Source organism: Eucyclogobius newberryi, unplaced genomic scaffold (assembly GCF_026437365.1).
Source record: "Eucyclogobius newberryi isolate DKJ021-1_F unplaced genomic scaffold, fEucNew1.0.hap1 SCAF_7, whole genome shotgun sequence".
In the NCBI taxonomy this organism is placed as follows: Eukaryota; Metazoa; Chordata; class Actinopteri; order Gobiiformes; family Gobiidae; genus Eucyclogobius; species Eucyclogobius newberryi.
In genome coordinates, this window is record NW_027316389.1 from 14,821,979 (window position 1) to 14,836,421 (window position 14,443).

The 14,443-nt window shown below is 39.8% G+C and overlaps 1 protein-coding gene across 7 annotated transcripts in view; it reads left to right on the forward strand.

Annotated features, from left to right (window-relative positions):
* srgap1a (SLIT-ROBO Rho GTPase activating protein 1a) overlaps positions 1-14,443 on the forward strand; it is a 72,818-nt gene that overhangs the window by 17,389 nt on the left and 40,986 nt on the right. For all 7 annotated transcript variants that reach the window (XR_011924527.1, XM_072435561.1, XM_072435562.1 and 4 more), the window contains exon 2: positions 8,686-8,881. Coding sequence is in view for 6 of the 7 variants with exons in the window: in XM_072435561.1 (XP_072291662.1) it covers positions 8,686-8,881 (196 nt within the window). In the remaining variant the exon portion in view is untranslated. The remainder of the gene's footprint in view (positions 1-8,685; positions 8,882-14,443) is intronic.

Genomic DNA, 14,443 nt, shown 5'->3' on the forward strand with positions numbered 1-14,443 from the left:
TCCCAACTGTTCGCACGAGGACATACCAGGGAAAGCCACATAACTGAATCACCAGTCTGTTCAGAATCATCCATGTTCTCGCCAGTATGTCAACCTTTTGTTTACTGGGACTTGGGGAAATGGGCCTACACATAAAAGCGTCTGGGTTTGACTTCCAGATGTTCTTCGGCAAAACCCCTTTTAACAGCGTTTATCTCCTCGGCTAAACCACTTTCCATTTTCCCAGTATTGTTACCTAAAACAAACATCCCAACTGTAAGAGCTGAAGGCTTGCCCGGCCAAGTCTCTCGCCCGAGGTTAGCAATGGCTTCATGTCATTGGAGCTTTCGCGCCTTTATCTCTGCCATCACTAATATCAACCAAACAAAAGCACAAAGCCGGGCCAGATGTAAGGAGAGGTGTCCCCTTTCAGTCTCGTCTATGGGAAGGCCTCCACCTCGGATACAGTAAGCTCTCGGGTTTTAGGCTCTTTGTTGGTGCTTCAAATTAAAACATCCTGCTTTACCTGGAACCTTTTTGTACTATTCCGATGATTTCTTTGTCTTTTTGTCGCTGACACAAAAGGGATCCTGTTGCCCCAGGGTTGGACAGAATGTCTGCCGAGAATCTAATGAAGGAAATGTAACTGAGTGATCGTTTTCAATCAAGTTAAGTAAGAGTCTGGTGCTTGTCGTGTCGTTTTCCATGTTTATATAAAGTCTGTGAACTGTCACCAAACTTGTTACGATCCTTTCAAAGACATAGCTAGATGTGCTTGTTAAAGGTGACATAAAGTATTTAATTTTGAACTACAACATAGACAATAATTATACATTTTGCTCAGTGTAAATTGCAATATTGAGCTAAAACGGCTTTGATTGACGGGTCAATTGCCATACCACAATCTCAAGCTGCAGTAGGAGAAATTAATTTTATTTCTATATATGCAGTATTTTCCGAACTATAAGTCGCACCAGAGTATAAGTCGCACCAGCCAAAAAATGCATAACAAAGAAGAAAAAAACATATAAGTTGCACTGGAGTATGAAATGCAGTTGCAAGTGTACAAATACAAATAAATCAAGATGAATAAAGAACAAGTCGCTCCGGAGTATAAGTATATAAGTATAAGTATAAGTCGCACCCCGGCCTAAACCTTGAAAAAAGGTATACGGATTGTTTTATTTCGATATTAATCCTTGTGATATCAAAATGCATATTGATCTTTTATCAAAATTCCAAACCGCATTAGACATATTAGTATCGTGACTACTGCACTACAACTGTCAGTACTGTAGTTTTGGGGCCACATCTACCATCAGACTGAGCTCACATCAAACACACTGTGGAGATGTTGACCCGCAGCTGCACAAACAGCGCTCTGCTTACTTATCCCACCATCCAGGCCTCCATCTTATTTTGTTTGGGCCAGAGCGATTGTCCGACAGGCCGCCGCGCTGTGAATTATGACTGATCTCTCTTTTGCCTGGAGTCGTCCTGTCTGTCGAGCCGTCGTCCATAGCAACCCAAGCTTTTTTTCTTTTTGGTAAAGTGCAGCTAAATCGCATTAGGGTTATTGCCTTCCAGTGCTTGAAAGTGGACATTTAAATAGGATTGGCATATTTATTGTTCGAACATGGTCATGGTACTAGACATGGCTGTGCTCTTTGTGAGTCAGGCCATTAAACCCACAGGAAAGTACAAATATTAGTTTATTTTAATGGCGTCTGCAAGTTTTTTAAATAGTGTTTTGCCAGTGTAATCATTTTATTTCGATTAAAAAGATGACTATGGACAACAGCTGAAAGAAAGGCATGGTGTGAGCTAGCTGAAGGTACACGTTAGGTTATAAGTTAGGTTATAAGTTAAGTTATAAGTTAAGTTATAAGTTAAGTTATAAGTTAAGTTATAAGTTAAGTTATAAGTTAAGTTATAAGTTAAGTTATAAGTTAAGTTATAAGTTAAGTTATAAGTTAAGTTATAATTTGATATTTCTTCATACATAATTTTTTCCTGTGCGGTTGTCAAGTGCATGATAGTTTTGTCAGTTTCTCATCACCTTTTGTTGACTTAATGATCGCCAGGGCTAGTCTTTAGTCGACTACAGCCCTACAACTAATAACAAAGTATGCTATGGATCGCAAACCTGGAAGAAAGAGCCATAAGTATTGCTTGAATTTACCGCGAGTTGGTGTTCAAACTCTGCAAAGCTGTGCATGCGTCCAAAAACATATGCATGTGAATACTGTAGCTTGGACCCACTTGCTTCCGCCTTTTACGGTTTAAAAATCGGTTAATGCTGTTTTAACAAAGTTGACGCTGTTAAACCAAGTAACATTACATTATTATTGGATCATTAACCATCACCGAAGAACTTTCCGTATCCCGTGTGCGAACCAAACACAGGATTACTATGGGGCCGAGCTGTTTTGCACCGCGATTTTAAACGTCATTCTCTGGATCACAGCAGCGTATGCGAGCCGTGTGTTGGATCTCCGTCTGTGGTTTGTGAACGTGTTAGTGAGATGTCGTAATGGGGCCCACATGGACGGAGCTGTAATATTTTCAGATAAAATACTTTTGGTAGAACTGGCAGCCTGCTGTGTGGCGGTTGGCTTCGCTTCACGTGTTACTACTCCATGGCCCCTTTATGTTACAACAGAAATGGCGTTTGTTCTGCTCCTAGTGCGTTTGCAGAACTGCAGCTACAGTAATCCAGACAATGGATTTAGCTTGTGATGTAATGTCAAATGACCACACTGGAAATGAGTCGCTGTCAGCCATACCAAGCACATGATGCGTTACTCGGATCATGATGTCACCGCTCAAATACTGACATTTGAATTCTTTGTTTGTTGTAGTTATTGCCAAGTGCAATCCATTAGATGTTTGGGTGGTTGACCGATTCACCCGAATGACTTAAGAACTTGCCAGATGGAAAAGTGTTGCAATCCAACTAAAGGTGGGCAATACATCCAAATTTAGATAAGATGAACTGTTTGGAAGAAATTAAACGGTTGAAGTGTATCGTTTACAGGGAAAAATGCTACAAACACAGCTGATTAAAGATAAAAATGACAAAAAGTTCTGTTGTTAAGGGTAAAAGGTGATATTTCTGCAATTTCTGTGATTCATTTTACAGACTTTTCACGTTTGTCTGATAATTAAACCTCAACTAATGCATTTAAATATCTTTTGTTGCATATTTCTGTTGTATTGACATAATATCGTTGTTGTCATATTTATTTATTTTTGTCAATACTGCCCAACCCTAAGTCGGAATGTTATCTTGCTCTACTGACACTAGATTGTTAGTAACCATCTGCTTTTTATAACAAGAGCAGTAAGAGCTGGACAGAAATAATCAAGTGATGGGCCTACGTTGACATGTAATGTAAATGAATCAGTTCTTATTAATGAACCGAAGAACATCAAGCTTTATCAAACCACAATCGCTTAATTATTTACACTTTTGTTCTAAGTCTAAACACATTATGATCATAGCTTTCCTTTCGTGAGCAAAATTCAGCTGAAGGAAAATAAATTAAGTCTCAAAATAAGTCATGCGTGGGCACAACTTAGTAGGAGCATCTTTGATTAATTTAACTGCTTGGGCGAACTACAAATTTGTGTAACGTTCTCCAGATGTGGAAAATGCAAGCATACCCTACAATTAAACCTAGCAGCAGGGGTTTGTTGAAATATCTGTTCACTCCAGAAATGTCACCCATCGACTTGAGCGTACATTCTTGTCGGTCTCTGTGCGATCCAACTCCCCAGCTCTAATTGAAAACTTGTGCTCTGTTACAAACTGATCGGCGGCCTTATAATTACACGTGGAGGTTTGTTATCACGTCGTGTGCCCAGCCTCCAGGAGAGTCCTCCACAGCCCGTTTGGGAGGCAGATGTGTGGGGGGGGCAGTAACCCTCCCCCGGCCCCTCCCGAGACTCCGGCTGCTATTTCAGGTGCTGCTGATGAGCCGCTCTGCATGCGCCGGGACTGATGTGGTACAGTATGCCCCAGATAACTGCTGCTGGAGTCTGCAATCAGCGAAGACACCCAAAACACCGGGAAAGTTTGCCGTTGTGTCGTGCCTTTTTTTTAAAGTTACAGAAATAAATGCACACCTCAAGTCTGCGCGGGGAACTTTTGGCACAATTTATCGACTCGAAACGCATACTTTACCCTTTTATGTTATGTCATTTGAGCTGCTTTTTTTTTTTTTTTACCAAGGCCTATAGTTCTCTCATGGAAGGTCAGCAATGTGGGTCAGTATCCGCCACGCTTACAAAGCACTTTCTCTGACAATGAAACCGCCTGTCAGCCAAATCGGACGCCATTCTGGATCTCCGTTTTGGACATATTTGTTGCCGTGAATGGGGTTATGTGAAGTATGCACACAGTGTCCAAAAGAGAGATTGGAAAATGTCCAGTTGAGCTGAGGAACAAAGAGGTTTTGGCTCCGGATCATCAGTACAAAGACCAACGTTTTGCAGTTTTGGACGGACACGGCGGGACTGTCAGTCAGCGGAGTTGTTGTTGATGTTTTTATGGTCCTGGATTAAAACATAAACCCCTGTGCTTCAGAAACTATGGTATGAGCATCAGCAAGTGAATCTGATGGTACTCACGAGTTGGGATACTAAGATTATAATTATTCGGATTATTTGGGTCAAAATACAATCATGAGAAGTAACATTTTTTTAATGTAAAATACGTAATTTCTATTCAATATTGTCAATGTAAATGTACAGTAAATATCTTTATCTGTCTGTTTGTGACACATAACACTTTCTCATTTACTTTGTCGTTTTGAATGGACATTGAGTGAATTTCAAGGATTAGTCATGGAGTAAATCAGGGAGATCATGGGTTCGATTCCCGGACCAGACCAACATCACATGATCTCTCTGGGTTCGATTCCCGGACCAGACCAACATCACATGATCTCTCTGGGTGGAGTCTGAGTGTCCTCCCCGTGTTGGGTTCTCTCCGGGTTCTCCGGCTCCTCCCACCGTCCAAAGACATGCATTTATTTGGTAAATTGGCAACTCTAAATTGGCCCAATGGACAGGTGTTGAAAATTAGCATATTCTGCTACATACACTTAAAACATTGCATCTGGTTCGTCCAATAGATAAATAAAAAAAAAAAAAAAAAAAAAAAAAACAACAACAATAAAACAGACATAATTCCAGCTACAATTAGGGATGTCAAGATTATTAGGTTATTCAATAATTGTGATAATTCAGGTCAATCGTAAGAACCAAAATTGTTTTAATTTTATGACCATTTTAGAAGCAAAATTATGTCTCGATCTATAATCCCAAAAAATAGACCTAAATGTAAATAGCTTTTGACTGTTTTTGTAAAAAAAAAATCTCTATCTCAATTCACAGTCTCAATAATCCTGAAAAATGGTTAAATCGTGATGTTTTTTCCTCACAATAATAAAAAATCGACATTGGGACATCCCTAGCTACAATACAAGATAACCGTCCCATCCCCACTCGGATTATTATTAAGTTGATTTGGTGCCACTAGTTTCATCCAGCAGCTCCACGTCACCAAGCAGCCGGTCACCGTTTCAGGTTTGCATCGAGTGAGAAAGAGAAAAAGGCACACATGGCCGTAACTCCGGTTCAGAGCGTGCAGGTGCTCACAGTTAAAGTCAGCGTCCTCTTTGAAATGGATTACACTGGGCTTTGATGTCCCCGCACACAGTCCCCATAATGAAATCCCTTCTGCACTGAGCCTGTTACTGTTTACCATACAGATGACTCAGACACAGGAATGCGCCGCAGAACGGTCACTTGACAGCACTGCCACGAAAACAAAGAGGGACTAGACTCAGAGGACATTTAAAAAAAAATCTGTAGCGTTTGTTTACTGGATCTGAACATTCAGTTTAATCAAATAAATTCAGTATTGTGTTTTGTAACGAGGGATGTCATGTATGATATTTTACTGCTACAATTAATGTGAGAAGAAACATGAACATTTCACGATTATTCATGATTATTGACATCATGACCAAACAACAGTAAAATCTTTTCATTCACATTGACTAATAAATCACCACACCTCAAGTATGTGGCACGCTTTATGAAACTTTCTGAATGATAAAGAAAAGTTAAAGTGACAGAAAGGGCCAGATGAAAATCACTTTACATTTAGATTTACTGTAGTATAGAGTCTTTTGAAACGACTTAAAAAATTGTCACTATTATTCTTTTCTTGTTCTTATGATTATATTATGACCTGAATAATCGTGATAATCGATTTACTGAATAATCTTGACCCTAGAAAACGAGAGTTAAAACCACTTGAATTTAAACGCTTTTATATTTTGTCTTGTGTTGAGTTGTTCTTACTAGTTTATGGTTCATTTACTTATTTTTTTATTCTATTTTATTATGTATCATTTCAAGGCATTTGCCAGAGTTTTTGTTTTTTTGAAGTTTTACCCACATTTCTTGGACAAAATAAGAAAATATATTCAATAACAGACAGTTATATGTCCATCTAGTAAATCTAATTGCCAAAACAACTCAAATTACCATTCTGAATTTAAGTAGGCAAGATTTTAACTCAAAATATAGTTTTTTAGCGTAGTACTGATTAGTAATCCAACTGCCCATTCCATTTCGTGCAGTTCTTTTGGCAATCTTTACCTCTGACTTCTCCAAACTGAAAACTCTTAGACTAATTAATAGGCCCCTGTGCGCAGCCTTTAACGTAATTGTGTTAAATTATCCTTTGCATTACTTTGCTTCTCCACAGCTTTGTTATAAATCCCAAAGCCACTCGACGCGCTTGAGGCATTTATTCGAGCATTCATCCGTAGCTAAACTGCGTCTTCTTGAGGCGGTCCAGCAGTTCGACAGTGGCGATGATGTTTACTGTTTCTAATACTCAGCCAAGTGCCATTCCGTCAAAAACACACACACACACACACACACACACACACACACATACACATACACATACACATACACACACACATATACATACACACACACACACACACACATACACATACACATACACATACACATACACATACACATACACACACACACACATACACATACACATACACATACACATACACATACACATACACATACACATACACATACACATACACATACACATACACACACACACACACACACACACACATACACACATACACACATACACACACACACAGACTTTGTGTGACTGCAGGCTGTTTAATTGAATTGACCATTGCGTTATTTGAGCTTTTTATGGTCTCTCAGTAATTTACTGTTTTGTGTATATTTGTCCGGCATTATAAAGCTGATGAATGCTGAGTCTTAATCATTGTGTTATTTGCAATTGTGGGCCATGTTTTTCTAATTAACTTGTATTCACATTGTCACACTTTTATGAAATCAAACTTTCTGAATGAAAAGAGACAAAGAAAAGAGCACTTCAAGCTTTACCTTTTTTGGACTGTAAGTTGATTATTAATGACTTCTTTTTGCTTCTAAAACGTTCACAATTATTGTTTTATCGTTTTTACACTTATATTGTGATCTGAATATTCACTGTTTTTGATTAACTGAATAATCTTGACATCCATATCCACAGGTTAAATTATTGCCCAGCTAATTATAATTATAATTTGTTCCATAATCACGTTGCTATACAAGACTTTCGAGCATCATTTGGTGTTTAGTTCACTATCTTTTCTGGTGCATAGTATTTAGCAGTATTTATAGTTTGTATTTCTGGTCAAAAAGACACATTATTCTTGCTGTACGTCTGTGTTTTAGTTACAAATACTTTAGAGGCATAGCATTGTTAGTGCTCTTTACTGCTGCTGTGCCTGTGTGTGTGTGTGGTTTTAAATCACCTCATTAATCAGTTTTCTGTGCTGAAGATATCACGCCGAGGCCACCTTCCATTAGGGGAAATCCATTCTCCTCTCGCTGCCTGGTCTGACAGGACACTCACGGGAAGCCATCTCTGTTTGTGTGTGTTTGGAGAAGGAAGGGGCTGTTATTTATATCAAGGAAGTTTTGCCTGATTCTCACTGAAAGACCCGTCCTGGTGTGTTACCTGCAGGATTTGTGGATTAGGGACACTCTAAATATCAACTGGAGTGAAATTATGTGAGAATCGGGTTGCATTAGATTCCTCCTGGAAATATGCTATGTCTTAATGAAACACAGGGGACGTGGCCCTGAATCAATACAAACGAGCAAATCTACAGCATAAAACAGGCAATAATAGGCACGTGGGCACACATCGTTATGAAGCAGATGGATGGAGTTAAAATGAGTACCGAGGAGTTTTTGAAGGGACGTTAGACATGTTTTAATGGAATGTATAGAAATGCTAATACGTATACCAACTGCTGTTTTGGAGATATGCACAATTACATTTAGAATATTGACTTTATACATTCTACTTTCAGAATGTTTTGGCACGTTTTGGCACGTTTTAGCATGTTTTAGCACGTTTTAGCACATTTTAGCACGTTTTGCTGACTATTGTCATTTTTTCTTAACTTTCACCATTGAGACAATCCCCCAAAATACAGAGAGATCCATTTTTTGTCAGTATCACTTTATGAATGATCTGTTTAATTATTAGGTTGCTGGCCTTTTTATTCTATCATCATTCCTATCACATCCTATTTATAATCCAACGTTCCTGTTTTGTCCCCACAGAGATCCGGGCACAGTTGGTGGAGCAGCAGAAATGTCTGGACCAGCAGACGGAGATGAGAGTCCAGCTCTTGCAGGACCTTCAGGACTTCTTCAGGAAGAAGGCAGAGATCGAGATGGAATACTCCCGAAATCTGGAGAAATTAGCCGAGCGTTTCATGGCAAAAACACGCAGCACAAAGGATCATCAGCAGTACAAGTAAGAACACGGTCACGATGATGCTTCACTTACGGAGCGGCGGGGCTTGACAGTCTCATTTGTTTCCTAAATATAAAAACTTATTGGATTTTGAATGCCAGATGGAACTCATTTTGGATTCCACTATGAGATGAGATCTGGAGAAGCTAACGCGATTATTGCTCTGATGAACTCGATCAGTCTTATCTTGTGTTCGCAGTCTGTTCATCTGTAACGACACACTGAATTCTATTTTTGAATTCTGCTTTTTAAAAGTTCTAACATTGTCAAGACTGCGAGCTCAACATTATATCTCATTGAATATTATCATAAATTGTCAAAGTCTGAAAACTTGGCGTAGCATCATTTATTAGCATAGTTGACCTACCGTAGTTTGGCTGGACACTAGCACTGCAACAAGTTAAATCGCAACAAATAACGATAATGTGAACCAAGTCATTGTCATGCATTTATCTCGTTTATATCTCTGTCATATTTATCACATGTGACACGATATTTTTACTGTGTACTTCCTCAATAATGTTAACTGGCATTATTGTCAACCAATTTAGTAATCGAATAATCATTATCTAGACAATATATACAGACTCCAAAACATGCCATGCGTGAGAGAAGACGTTTTATAACTCGTTCAAAGCAGTAATAGCATCAAAATGTCAGCGTTTTTGATAAAAACTAGGTTATCTCTACCGGGATGACCTCAAGCAGCGTCAAATTTAGTAAAACCTTGATATTTTGGTCTTGATCGCTATCAGAATTAACACAAGATCACAAAGTAGCATTAACGATACTCATATTATTTGTATATTCAAAATTACACAATATTTGCTGAATTTTAGACTTTTGATTGTCACTGTGGTTTTGAAATTGGTATCAAGCCGCTTCCTTAGAGCTGAAATATTGGTATTGTGACAACATTAAGATCAAAAGTTGTCCAAGCACAAGCTTAAAAGGAAAGGTAATCCTCATGACGTGCACATTCTGGCCTCATTTGAAACATAAAATTCCTGCTGCGCTCTAGAACCGTCTACATGCCATTCCATGCTGTGGTCTACCTAATTGACCTAAGGCTTCATAGTGTAAAAACATGCACTGTTATTAAACTGGCTGTCTCCTGGAAAGTGCCGACATTGACATTACGTTAGAACTTGAAAATAAAACACGTGTTTGTCCCGAGTGTCTGCTCCGTGTCTGCAGCTGCAATGGCTCTAGCAGCTGTGTCTACCCTCCTGGTCTTGGCACTGTGCGGCTTTCATCTCACGACGCAGCTCAGTCTGGTCACTTCATTCACCGTAGAGTCGATTGGAGCACATTTCCCCGTGTAAATACAGGAGGGCTGAATAACATTAAATCCCTCCAGTGGGTTTTAAATCATGCAGCCTATATTTTTGTATGCACATAAACAGCCTGCGTAACAGAAGCGCCTGTGTTCGCCATGTCCTCCAGGTTGTTTTCACTGGACCAGGCTGAATGTGGTGTGAAAATGTGTGTTTTCATTGTGCTGCAGTTCTCACATGACAGGTCCGCGCTCAGGCTGAGGAAAAGGAAGTGGAGGAGCGCAGCTTAAACCGAGTAATTAGTTCAAACTGCTGCAGGTTGTCAGGAATATCCGGTTGTGTACACGACATGGTAAATCTAGGGTAAATGTGCTTTCCATGTGGACTCGTGGACACAGTTGTTGACGTGAGGAAAATACGACCAGATGCTACAGGTCGACAAATAATCAAGGATGTCGTAAACGAATAGGCTTTGCTGTCTGCACATGTGCGCTTTGAACAGAAGCCTTCTTTTTATACATCGCATCAGATTTGTTTCCAAAATTGTTCAGCCCTTGTCAAAGTGCCATCGGCTGTTCGAATGGAAAGCCTATTTTTTTTATATTTGTATTATTAAAATCTAGATGGACGTTTTATCCCAGGTTGCACCCACTCAAAGGAACAAACCTGTACATTGTTTTCTAACTTAATGCCGAATGTATATCGTGGCTCCACACACTTCAATTTGATAATTTCATGAGTCATTATCGTCAAATTGTCATGTGATGTGACCTGTAATAATTGCTTTCTTCCACACGATTGAAGCATTTCAGAATCGGAATCAGAAAAAGGTTTATCGCCAATGTCAGTGACCAAAATTCACAAACATAGGACTTGATTTAGCATGAAGGTGCAACATACAATGAGTAATAACAATAGTAAAAAGAATAAATGTATTTATTTTGCTCAGTAGGTGACAACACAAACCTGTGAAAAGTGCCTTATTTTATTTGTGTTACAGAAGAACTTGTGGACTTTTGAAATACACAGTAAAAGCTGACATAGGCAAATACTCTGTTTTATATATGTAAAGCTTTCCCAAGGAGGGAAATTAAGCTGGTGCACTTGAAAGTCTAATGTCTACAAAGCTTTATAATGGAACGTCTCCAAATGCAGCTTTAATCCTTAAATATTTAAGTTTGCTTTATCTCTCCTTCAATGAAAAAGCTGTGGGGAGAGACGTGGTTTCGGCTTTGTCGCATTTTAGATTTGTCTTTACCTGGCGGCCATTGGAGGTGCACTGATATGGAGTCACTTAGGTGAGCGTCGGCTTTGAGGCCACCGCCGAACTGCATTAATGAAAGATTTTATCAGCTGACTACTGGCTCAATACTTTAGCGTTGTGTTCAGGGTTTGGCGATAAGAGCTGCGGCTCATGTCCACTGATTTAGTTCCCAAAGGTGACCAAAGCAAAGAAGAATTAAACGGGAAATTCACTTTACCAACCAGGAGGGGGCCATGTATTATAAACATCTGTCAAAAACTGCAAAAAAGTAGAAAAAAAATGTGCATTGTAATCTTCTAAACAATGGTGTTGTTTAGTGGTGTTTTGCTCTTCATTTCCCAGTCCATTTTATTTCTCTTTAACCTCAACCAACACACATTTTTGCACATTTCTGATACATTGCGTAAACTTTCGATTATCATCAATTATGTTTGTCAGTATTTCTCACTGTTACTGTCTTGTTGGTAATCTCACCTTACTGTCTCTGCTGGTGTGCAGTTTTTCATTCTATATTTTGGACTCTCGGGGGCCCGTTGCTCGGCCTGTTTGTCTGTCTGACCCAGTTCTTTGGCCCGGCCGTCGGGAAGTGATGACATTGAGAGGTTTTCCTGCCATTATGTGGAGGAAGAAAATCCCGGAGGTGATGTTGTCGTCACAGCCTCCCGTTGTTTTCTGTTTCCTACAGCCAGTTTGTTTTGTAGGTCTCTTAGTCGGCTCACAAGGTCACATAAGTACATCTGCTTACACAGTTTGTCCATGAAACCAAATAGTGGTTTTAAAGATGAAACATTTTCTTTCACATGGGATTTTATTGCTGACATCTCCACGGGGAAAAGCAGGAAGCGGATCTTCCACTAAAAAGTTACAAGTTTAATAATAATAATTAGAATTGTAGCGTCTGCTGTCGTGTCCTTCCATTCGCCAACGTTTCTTTAACTCTTGCCTGTGTTCAACCAACGCTTTATATTCAGTGGGAACAGTTAAGCAGGTGGAGAAACATGACAATTAAAAGGGTCATAAACATATGTTAGAAACTGTTAAAAAGGTAAATGAAATGTCCAACGTTACTTCAGACGCTGCCTGGATCTTATGCATGCAGCAATCAAATTGGAGCAGACTTTTTGTTCAGTACAGTAGACCCAAAACATTACTTTCAGCTGATGTATAATACAAAAAAGATTTATGATTATTACACTTGGACAGAACATGTAGCTGATGCTGTCCAGTGGTCCCGCTCTGCTCCGCTGCGCCTGGAAGAGCTCCTCTGAAGAAATCCTCTCTCTGCTTCCATTTCTGCTCCTTGTCTGGTCATGTGATGGTATCTTCTGAGCCCACATTGTTTTAATACATTCTTTTGTGGCACCTCTGGAAAATGAATAAAGCCAAGGATGTCAGAGTAAAGTTCAACAAAGCGAGACTGAGTTGAAGAGGGGGGAAAGAGAAGCTATTTTTCGTTTCCAGTTTTGGACTTCAACCAACTAAGCCTCACAATTTGAATGATCACAATTAGTAAAGTCTGCAATTATTTAGGTGAATGTATCTTCTGTAATCAGTAGATGTGGCAGTTGCCCTATAAATACCCAAAGAACATGGTGGAAACTATTAGTCAAGTAAGCATAATTGTAAATCTTTCAAATTTGAAGTCGATGACAACACCTTAAATATTGCACACAATCCTGTATTTCCAAATGATGTACCACAAAAATGAGAAACTAAATCATATCTGAAGGAGAAGTGCAGAAAACGCAAACGTTTAAATCATTTAATAATGTCAACATGCACGTTGTCACTTGTAGACTTACTCACAATGGGAAGAGGAACATTCTACTCAAGTTGCTTCAATAAAAAAAAGTTGCAGTCTAAATACTACAATTTGTTACGAGGAAAAGTACTACCCACCTCTGTATGTGATCTTATGCATTTTAGAACACATTGGTAGAGTTTTTAAACATATGTTATTTGCAATAGTATTCACTGCTCCTGATCAAGTTCAAATGGACACTGTTCTGAATCTTTTTATAATTGGCAATCCAATCACAATTACAATCACTATAAACACAATTCTATTTCCTTTTCCAAAATCATTGAGCCCTGGCAGTAACAGTATCATTCATTTATTTCCCCCCTGCCGCAGATGGTGCGCACAGCCGAGTTCAGGGCCGGGTTATTCTAGTTGTGCAAAGTTTCACCTGTTGTGTTGACAAGTGCTGCCCGTCTATGCAAAGCGCAGTCAGCGAGGCCAGTGCCGAGGCGAGGCTCCATATGGTTCCTGCGAGGCTCTACCCGACAGCTAACCTTGTCCCCTTTGCAAACGCGAACACACACACGCCCTTTGCAGACAGGAAGAATGTTATAGATTAACCAGAGGAAGTCAGCTGCTGCCCGTGCTTACGCTGGGCCTCTGCTTTCTCTGTTCTGGACAACGTTCTACCGTGACTTTTTTTTTTTTTGTGTGGAGTCAGTCAGCACCGGAAAGAAACGCTCCCCGACTTCTCCGTTTTATTTACACGTCAGCCCCTTGCGCTTGCCTTCCTCTCTCTCTCCGCGCGCCGTCTATCTTTCAGTCAAAGTTCATGCAGTTTTTCAGCATCGTTTATGTATGCATGACTCTTCCCTCTTGCAGCTTGGAGTGTACTTAAGGCTGCTGGCGCACTCCTCCCCAGTTGTAAGACCGCGGTTTGGCTCCGAGCTATGCGAACGCTCTGCCCCAAAACTGTCACCGGTACAGAGTATATTTCCAACTCGACAGTGTAGTCCTTGTAATACACGCAGAGAGCTTTCTGGGCCCCGGACCAGGAATATATGGGCCATTTAGCGCCAAGGGAGACCTATGACTCATGCAGAAGATGTATTAAAATATCTGCCTTATTAATAATCTGTCACACACACACACACACTCCTCAAACTCCCATCTTTTTTTTTGATGGTTTACATATTGTGGTTAAAGGTGCACTGCGGGTCTTTTCTGGGGGAGCTGCTCGACTCGATGGAGATGTTGTTGTCATTAATTACAGTGTAAGA